The 9,922-nt window shown below is 38.0% G+C and overlaps 1 protein-coding gene across 1 annotated transcript; it reads left to right on the top strand.

The window, feature by feature from the left end:
- The first annotated feature begins 6,179 nt into the window (after positions 1-6,179).
- Positions 6,180-9,659, top strand: INSL5 (insulin like 5). Its single transcript, XM_002750930.6, has 2 exons — positions 6,180-6,409; positions 9,154-9,659. The coding sequence occupies exons 1-2, from the start codon at positions 6,235-6,237 to the stop codon at positions 9,384-9,386; spliced, it is 408 nt and encodes a 135-aa protein (XP_002750976.1). The 5' UTR covers positions 6,180-6,234; the 3' UTR covers positions 9,387-9,659.
- The last annotated feature ends 263 nt before the right edge of the window (positions 9,660-9,922 follow it).

Raw genomic sequence — 9,922 nt, 5'->3', positions numbered from 1 at the left:
TTAGTCTCTGCTCTTTTTGGTAATAGCCATCCTAATACATGTGAGCTAATAATTTGGTATTGATTTGTATTTTTCTGATGATTAGTGATGTTCAACTTTTCATATACCTGTTGGCTATTGTATGTTTTCTTTGAAAAAATGTCTATTCAGGTCCTTTGCCTATTTTTTATTCAGGTTATTATTATTATTATTGCTATTAAGTTATATGTCAGTTGTTCATTTTAATCCTTACTGATAAGGCATTTAAAAAAAAATCACTGTAATGGGTGGTAAGAAAGTTTATAAAATCATGCAAAAAGTTTTCCAGATAAATGCTATTTCAATATCCCTTCCACCCATAGTCTTCATTCTAGTTGAAGTTAACCAGATTTAAAAAGTGAAGGGAAGGGCTGGGCGCGGTGGATCACACCTGTAATCCCGGCACTTTGGGAGGCCGAGGAGGGTGGATCACGAGGTCAAGATCGAGACCATCCTGGTCAACATGGTCAAACCCCGTCTCTACTAAAAATACAAAAAATTAGCTGGGCACGGTGACGCGTGCCTGTAATCCCAGCTACTCAGGAGGCTGAGTCAGGATAATTGCCTGAACTCAGGAGGCGGAGGTTGCGGTGAGCTGATATCGCGCCATTGCACTCCAGCCTGGGTAAACAAGAGCGAAACTCCGTCTCAAAAAAAAAAAAAAAAAAAAAAAGTGAAGAGAAAGGAGTTTCAGATGGAGAAAAAGGGAATGTGGAACTTCAATATCTGTAAGGTAGTCGATATAACTGGACCACTTAGAGTTTGAGGGCATCTAAAACCTGAACAAGTAGAGAGAAGTGAAGTCATGAAATGTCTTGCAGGCCATGTTAAAGAAATTGGAAAGTTTTCTTCAGGGAAACGTTGGAGGGTTTTAGAGGTGGGTGATAATTGTGAGTTTCAGAAAAATCATTCTGGCAGCAGTGTGGTAAACGGATTGATGACAGGGTCAGCTGAGAGGCCATTGCAGCAATGCCAATGAAAGTGGAGGTCATGGTAGAGGGGATAGAGAGCAGTGGGTGGATCACAGAGAAATTTAGAAGGTAGAATCAAAGAGACTTGGTGATTTAGTGGATGTTTGTGCATGGAAAAGTTTTAGTCAATGGAGTGCGAGAGAAAATGAGGACTTGTGAATGACTTCAGGAAAAACTGGACAAATGGTTGTATCATAATGAAAACTCAACCTAGAAGCTTTAAAAATAAGTATTAGCCAGCCAGGCGCGGTGGCTCACGCCTGTAATTCCAGCACTTTGGGAGGCCGAGGTGGGTGGATCACGAGGTCAAGAGATCAAGACCATCCTGGTCAACATGGTAAAACCCCGTCTCTACTAAAAATACAAAAATTAGCTGGGCATGGTGGCACGTGCCTGCAATCACAGCTACTCAGGAGGCTGAGGCAGGAGAATTGCCTGAACCCAGGAGGCGGAGGTTGCAGTGAGCTAGGATGGTGCCATTGCACTCCAGCCTGGGTAACAAGAGCAAAACTCCGTCTCAAAAACAAACAAACAAACAAAAATAAATATTAGCCAATGATGAGCAGGTACTATCTGTGTCAGAAAATAACAAAAATAAATTAGTGTTTGCTAATGAATTTATATACAGTGATATCATAATCATAATTTCATCAAATAATTATATGTGCTATGCTTTATAATTTATCAGAGCTATAATTAAAATTACCTCAATTGATCCTGTGATATTTTCCAATGTAACAAATTAGAAAATCAAATTACAGGTGAGATACATCCTTAAAGTCTCTTAGCTAGAAACTAGAGTAGCAGTCCTAAAACTCAACATTCTAACATCAAGGTTCTATTTGGTGGAATTCTCACAATTACCATCAATGATCAGTCTATTGAAAGTTTCCTTGTGCTAGAGACTCTGATGAGCACTCTTTGCATCATTTAATCCCTACAATTATCCTAATGAAGTTTACATTATTATCTATATTTTACAAATGAAGAAACTGAGATTCAGAGATTTTAAATATGTCTTAAAATCTTTAGTATTAAGGTCACATAGATATTAAATGGAAGCCTGATATTTGATTTCCAAAATCTAATGTCACAAACAGTTTATACAACTCATGCCAACCTACTCCAAACACCATCTATTAAGTATACTGTGGTCATAGTTCCTTGACAAATGGTATAAAGTGAATGATATATTTACTGAATTCATTGTTCTGTTGTTAATTTGGGTTTTTGGTACATGTTAAGTGTAGGCCTTCATATAATCAATCATACTGAAAAATGTGGTAATTAATTCCACTTAAGGCCACATAACTTATCTTATTTTGCTTTGATCTAAAAACTTGAATCATTATAAATGTTCTCTACATCTGTAACATGTAAATAACCGTAAGATAGTTATACTAGTCAGAATAAGCCAGGTTATGTTATTATAACCAACAATCTCCAAATCTCAAGGGCTTCAAATGATAAAAGTTTCTTTTTCACTCATGCTACATATTTGTTACAGGTCAGTAGGCAGTTCTGCTCTATATTGTTCTGACTCAGTGATTAGCTTTCCGCATCAGGAGTGTTGTTGGTAACCACAGCTGAGGAGAGGGAGAACTGAAGGATCATACATCAATCCTTAAGCTTTAGGTAGACGTGACATGTGTTACATCCACTCACATTTTATTTGCCAAAATATGTCACATTGTCTTTCCTAATTTTGAAGAGCAGAGAAATACAACCCTACCATGTGCTAGGACACAGGAGAACTAGAAATATATCTACTCTAGAAATTCATAGCAATCCCAGATGTTAATCAGTTTCATAATGCAGGCATTTCCAAGATCAAATAAGTTGTGGAAACATTGAATTAAACAAAGTTAAAGAAATTTCCTAACTAGAAGTGTTCTCTGGGCTCTACCTTATTAGTAGGCATTATTAATCTCAAAGAAAGAGGCTGCTATTAGGGGATTCTTTTTAAAAAAAAAAATATTCAAAGACCATTGGCAAAGACTCATGTTCAAAAGAAAACACTTTAAGAAACAGTACCATAAGACCCTTCTTTATTAGAACTTGTTTGTGGAAGGATGAAAGGTAAGAGGAAGGCAAGGAAATGATGAAGGAAGGGAGAAAGGAAAAATACTATAGCAGTGCAAATTAATGGATGGTTTTGAGAACAAGTATACAGGAAAGTCATCCATAGTAGCTATTCCCAACTAAAAATAACATTTTCTGATCCCTTTTTCATGACATTGTTAATTTATTATTTATAGAATTATATACTATGCTAGGTGCTATACTTGTGTTAATTCATTCCACTTCACAAAAACATTATAAAACACAGATTATTATCTCCTCATAGATGGAGAAATTAAAATGCAGAGTGGACAATTACATATCGTGTTTCCTATGTTGAAATCCTAACCCCCAAGTGATGAAATTAGGAGATGGGAGACCCCAGAGAGCTGGCTTGCCCCATCTTCTGTGTAAGGACGCAAAGAGAAGTCCCAGAATCCAGACCATGCTGTCACCTTCATCTTGGACTTCCCAGCCTCCAGAACTGTGAGAAATTTCTGTTGTTATAAGCTACCCAGTCTCTGGTATTTTTTTAGAGCTACCTGAATGAAACCTGAAATAAGACACATAATAATTGCCACATAGATAGTAAACTGAGTTACAGACCAGATGAGGGAGAAAAGTCACGTCCATCTTCAAAGGAAAAAGATTGCTCCTGTGAGAGTTGTAAACAAGAAACTATGGTTGGTCAAAAGATGGAAAGATTCCTTTTCAGTTGGTTATCATTTCATGTACCTTGAGGTATGTGAAAAGAGTGATGTTTGGGGACCTGTGTGAAAAGCATTAAATGTCATATTGTTTGGATTGTCTTCTGGAGGTAATGGTGAGCCACTGAAGGTTTGTGAGGTGGGAGTAACATAATCAGACAATTACAGCAAGACGGATAATTTCAAGTGCAGAGAAGACTTTCAGCAATTCAATCCAACCTTCTCAATATATAAATTGGGAAACTAAAGCCCCCACATTTCAGGCTTCACATCTAGGGCTTTTATTATTGTCATGAGTTTTTTCATCTGGGCAGCTGACTTGGCTAACTTGCCTCCATTAGGTCACAGAATGAGCTCAAGTATTGCCAGCCTTTCATCCCAAATTAAATGAGCCCTAATGAGGTATTAAGAACTGGCAGAAGAGTGGACTATTTTGCACCTAGGGGGAACAAGTGGTGGTGATAGCAGGATCATGCTAGAGTCCATCTGACATCCAAGGTAGGGATCATCCCTTGGCTGAATATCCCTGGGGTTGTGCAGAAGCCCAATCCATAGCCACTGACCATAGGTTTATTGCAGTGTTGTGTTAAACCTGGCATTGTCAAGATAGGCAGTATACATCTCCAAAGAAGACAAGAAGTTTGGTAACACATGGCTCAATTGTTGATGCTGTGGGTGTGCCAAGCACGGTAATACAGATGTCCCTCTGGAGTTGATAAAAGACACTGACTTTGACCCATCCAAAGATGGAGTAACTTTGATGACAGAACCATTCCTGCTTCTTTGATCCCTTTCTTAGCCAATGACCCCCCTACCTCCCAGTTGAACAAGCTAGAAATCTAGGTATAATATTTGACAGCTTTCCCTCCATTGCCCTTGATATTAAATCAGTACCAAGCCCGTCTATGTTTTGAATACTCATGTGCCCTATCCTCTCTGCCATGGCCTTAGTTTAGGTCACCATCATATCTAAATTATTGAAACAGCCTTTCTCTGTTTCTCCTGCCTCAAGTCTTGCCTTTCTTAAACCATTCTTCTCACTATGTCCGAAGAAATGGAGAAAGCAAGATGCTTGGAAGTAATTTTCGTTTTTTAAAGCAAAAAATGCTTTCTATTAGAGAATAGATTTTTGTTTTATTTTCCGGCTTTCCTACAGAAGAACAGTGATTTCACAAGGAGTACACATGATATGATCATGGCCGCATACTTTAGCGATTTCAGGAATCACAGACAGGGATTCCATAGAATCGACTAAACAATTATTTGTTCAACTTGCTAAAAACGGAGTCAAGAGAGTCAACAATTCTTTAAGATCTCAAACTCCAGCATTCTCAGTTTAGGTAAGACCTTTGCAAGAACTAGTGCTTTCAAAGGTTTTAGGAAAAAAGAAATTGTATAATTTAGCTCTTTGGGATATGGACTCAGCTTTCTATTTTCATAGATATGTGTGTTGAGAAAAGTGTACCTAGGTCATAAGTGAAGGATAACAAGATTCTAGTTAGATGAAATCTTCTGAATTCTGAAGTTATCTTTTCTACTTTCTTATTCTGGTGGTGAGAGGAGAAGCAGCTAATAATTATTAGCTGTTTATTGAACCAAGCGGGGCACACATTATTGCATTAGCTCCATGAGGTAGTTAAATCATCAGCACTATTTTACAAAGAAGAATGCTTTAAAAACTTGCTTAGGAGTCTAGATCTGGTAAGTAACAGCCAGGTAACGGCAACAGCCAGGATTCAAACCCAGGACGTGAGAGCTTGCCTACTTAAGTGTGATATCCCATTGTTCTGACATTTATGTTGCTTTCAATATTCACTAAACCCTTGTGAGATTCGGCTTCCCATTTTAAAGATATGGTTATTGAGTTTCAAAGAGTTTTTTTTTTTGGACAGCATTTCAAAACATATATATTTTTTGACAGCATTCACCATAAGCCAGGCTGGAGTACAGTGGCACTGTCGTGGTTTATTGTAACCTTGAAGTCCTGGGCTCAAGTGTGCCACCGTGCCTGAGTAATTTTTTAATATTTTGTAGAGACGAGTGTCTCGCTATGTTGCCCAGGCTGGTCTTGAACTCCTGGCCCCAAGTGATCTGCCTGTGTTGGCCTCCCAAAGTGCTGGAGTTACAGGTGTTACCCACCAGGGTTGGCCCCCAACTCAAAAAGTTTAAACTTGCCCTATGCCACTCAGTAAGTAGCAAGGCTGAGATTAAAACTCATTCTTCACAACTTCCAAAGTCCATGAATTTTCTGCGTTGATGGTATTCAGAGGTGATTGAATAGCTGGCAATAATCATAAAACCACATTTTCAAAACTTTACTGTGTAACCCTATGTGCTCAGCAAATATTGTAAAGATGAGGTTCTGACCAATAGAATGTCAGGAAAGTTAGCATAAATTGATCAAGAGGGTGAGAGTCACTCCAGAATTTGATTCGACCATATTTACCACATCAGATTCTCATTCAATCCTCAGCAAAATGAAGGGCTCCATTTTCACTCTGTTTCTATTCTCTGTCCTATTTGCCATCTCAGAAGTGAGGAGCAATGAGTCTGTGAGACTCTGTGGGCTGGATTACATACGGACAGTTATCTACATCTGCGCTAGCTCCAGGTGGAGAAGGCATCTGGAGGGGATCCCTCAAGCTCAGCAAGGTAACAGTAAATCATGTGTCTCCTTTATTTTCCTTTCACATGTGTCTTTTATTTTTTCAAACTGTTTTTAAAACCATTATTTAATTCAGTGTTTCTCTAAATACTGTTGAGGCATTTTTATGTCAATTTAAGTGATTAATTATCAAAATATACTGAATTTGGCTTGGGAAAGTGATGAGCATGCTACCTTTCAAAAAATAAGGGCCTCTTTCTTTAGTCCCTTGCTTGGAATCATTTGGTTGCATGGCTACTTCAATGAGCTCAGCATCTGTGGAAGGTACTATGGAGGCTACAGAAGCATTGATTTCAGGGAGCATGTTGAAGGAGCAAGACGTTCACACATGAATAATTATACAATATAATAAGTTGGAATTCAGGCAGGTGTCAAATACGGATGCAAGGAAAGAAGCTGACCTTAATTGAACACTTTCAAGTGCCAGGAAGTTACATGCGCAACATTTCATTCAGCTATCTGAGAAGGATCCTGTGAAGCAAGCAAAATTGCCACCATTTATCATTTTACCAAGAAGAAAACTCAGCAAACCAGGCCTATCTGGCTTCAGGAGCCAAGGTCTTTACTTATTCCATACTGAGTCTCAGGTGGGGAAGAAAAGGTAGTGGACTGTTGCAATAAATAACAGTGTCATGGAGGTGGTCGTTACTGACAGAGGTCCTGAAGGATTTGGGGATTATGAAAGGTGGTGGGGAAGCAGGGTGGGAATTCTAGTAGTAGGAATTGTACAATCAGGATTTTGAAGGTAGAAATGATCCGAACGTCCTTCAGAAATGGTGAAGTGATTAAATTCACATTATTTCTTTATTATTCAATTCAGCTAACTTAAACATTTGACTGAAATTCTTTCTGACAATTCTATATTAAATTATGAGGTAGAATTTATTTAAAATCCTATTTTAAAATTTTTATTTGTTTGTTTGATTAGAGACAGAGTCTTGCTCTCTTACCTAGGCTGGGGTGCAGTGGCACAATCATAGCTCACTGAAGCTTCAAACCCCTGCACTCAAGTGATCCTCCCACCGCAGCCTCCTGAGTAGGTAGGACTACAGGTGTGTGCCACCACACCTAGCTAATTTTTAAATTTTCGTAGAGATGGGGTCTTGCAATATTGCCCAGGCTGGTCTCAAACTCTTGGCCTCAAGCAATCTTCCGTCTCGGCCTCCCAAAGCACTGGGATTACAGGCATAAGCCACTGGGCATGGCTGAAAATTCTATTTTAAAAATTATTTTTTTCATTGATAAAATTATATATATTTGTTGTGTACAATATATTGTTTTGAAATATGTTTACATTCAATATACATGTGGAATTGCTAAATCAAGCTAATTAACATCTGCATTAGCTCACATACTTTTTTGTGATAATACCTAAAATCTACTCTTTTAGCAATTTTCAAGGGCACAGTGCATTGTTATTATCTATAGTCACCATGTGGTACAACAGACTTCTTGAAATTATTCCTGCTGTCTAACTGAAATTCTGTTCTCTTGACCATCTATTCCCCAACCAACCCCCTCACCTTCACCCTCTTATAACCATCATTCTCCGCTCTACATTTCTGAGTTTGACTTTTTAAGATTCTACATTTAAGTGAGATCATGAGGTGTTTGTCTTTCTGAGCCTTGCTTGAGAGTCTATTTTAATAACTCGTTCTATTTGCTATGTTTTATAGTAAAAAGTTAGAAAAGAAAAATGTGATTACATAATAAATGTTGAGACCATATGTATGATTATTAAGGTTTAGATTTAATTTGAAATGATGTTGCTGATAGAAACATTTTAGAAAATGACCTATAGTATTCGTATTTGGGTGGGCTAATGTCTTGGAAAAGCATGCATTTTGCAGTTTCATTACCACTTTAATATTGAGGTTCGTATTACTAGGCGCTAACAAAAATTATATGGGTTTTTAACCTTAAGAGAGTAAGCATAACTTACCAGGATGTACAACAATCTCTGGAATAGTAAACCAAAATGCACTATACAAATACATTTGGGATTTCTCTGACAAACATAGGTAGGGCAGTGGAATGGATATCTGTAAGGCTAGCTCTGTTGGACATCTCTGAAATCATACTACTACTTATTAAATCTTCCTTAGATTTTCAGAGTGTTTTCCCATACATTAGTTATCTGATCAATTACTGGTTTGCCAGCCAGCATCCATTCACCATTTTCTTGGTGCCTGCTCGTGTGCTAAGGCACTGATAAGTCAGTTTGAACTAAATTAAAGTGAGAGAAGCTTATATGTGAACTTTGGAAACAAGACTTAGGCAAAAACTGTGAAGTTCACTTTTTGTTTTCAGATATAGAGGTTTAAATCTTCATTTCCTTCTTTACTGCTCAAGATGGCAGGGCATACACAGGGTTGCTTTTTCGTTTATGTGGTTTTTTCATTATAGCACATAACTAATAACTTTGGAAGCTGCTGGTCATCCAGCAGAGGTAGCGAGTAAAAGAAGTCAAGTCCTGACTAGCTGAGCGACACTGGGTGTTACTTCTCTTTGTACTCAAGTTTCTGCCTCTGTAAAATGCGGGGAGTGGAGATTACTGTGCTCTCCCCAAAATGTCTCATCTCTCTGAAACCAGACCAACATTTTAAATAATTATGTGTGAGATTCTATTTCACTTCAGAGATCCAGTTCATTGCCCCAAGAGTGGAATGTGGTTGCTGTCTTTTTTGTAGGAGTTGTCTAAGGATGTATTATTTTTTTCTCTTCCATACAGCTGAGGCAGGAAGATCCTTCCAGCTCCCAAATAAACACGAATTTTCAGAGGAAAATCCAGAGCAAAACCCTTCAAAGGTGGATGCCTCAGGGGAAGACCATCTTTGGGGTAGACAGATGCCCACTGAAGGGCTTTGGGAGTCAAAGAAGCATTCGGTGATGTCAAGACGAGATTTACAAACTTTATGTTGCACTGCTGGCTGTTCCATGACTGATTTGAGTGCTCTTTGCTAAGACAAGAGCGAATACCCAATGGGTGGCAGAGCTTTATCATAGGTTTAATTGCAGTGTTTTACTGCCTGGTAGAACACTAATATTGTGTTATTAAAATGATGGCTTTTGGGTAGGCAAACTTTCTTTTCTAAAAGGTATAGATGAGTGGTTGGAACCACAGTGATCTCTATTTTCTCTCTTTGCCAAGGTTAATGAACTGTTCTTTTCAAATTGTGCTAATGCTTTGAAACTTCAAATGCTGTGCAAAATTGCAATAAAAATGCTATAAACCAAGCTCACTGTGTTGTTTTTATTTAAAAAAAATTGTAAACAACTTTTAAACAGTAAACCGAAAATGCTGGTGGTAGACAAATCTAAAATCAGCTATTATCTCATCATACGGAAATAACTTCATTCTTAACCTTTGGGTTACTGTGTATTGTTACTGAAAACTTAAACATAGATTCATAGTGTAAACAAAAAAGTATCGGAGACAGGTTTCAATCAATTTAGAAGGTTATTTTGCCAAGGTTAAGGATGTGCACCCAGGAGACAGG

This window comes from Callithrix jacchus, chromosome 7 (assembly GCF_049354715.1).
Source record: "Callithrix jacchus isolate 240 chromosome 7, calJac240_pri, whole genome shotgun sequence".
Classification (NCBI taxonomy): domain Eukaryota; kingdom Metazoa; phylum Chordata; class Mammalia; order Primates; family Cebidae; genus Callithrix; species Callithrix jacchus.
This window is presented reverse-complemented; position numbering and strand designations above follow the sequence as displayed.

Bases quoted from the DNA above. Each gene is read 5' to 3' on its own strand.
- INSL5 (XM_002750930.6), top strand. From the start codon at position 6,235: ATGAAGGGCTCCATTTTCACTCTGTTTCTATTCTCTGTCCTATTTGCC. The intron at 6,410-9,153 runs GTAACAGTAAAT...TCTTCCATACAG, and splicing joins GATCCCTCAAGCTCAGCAAG to CTGAGGCAGGAAGATCCTTC.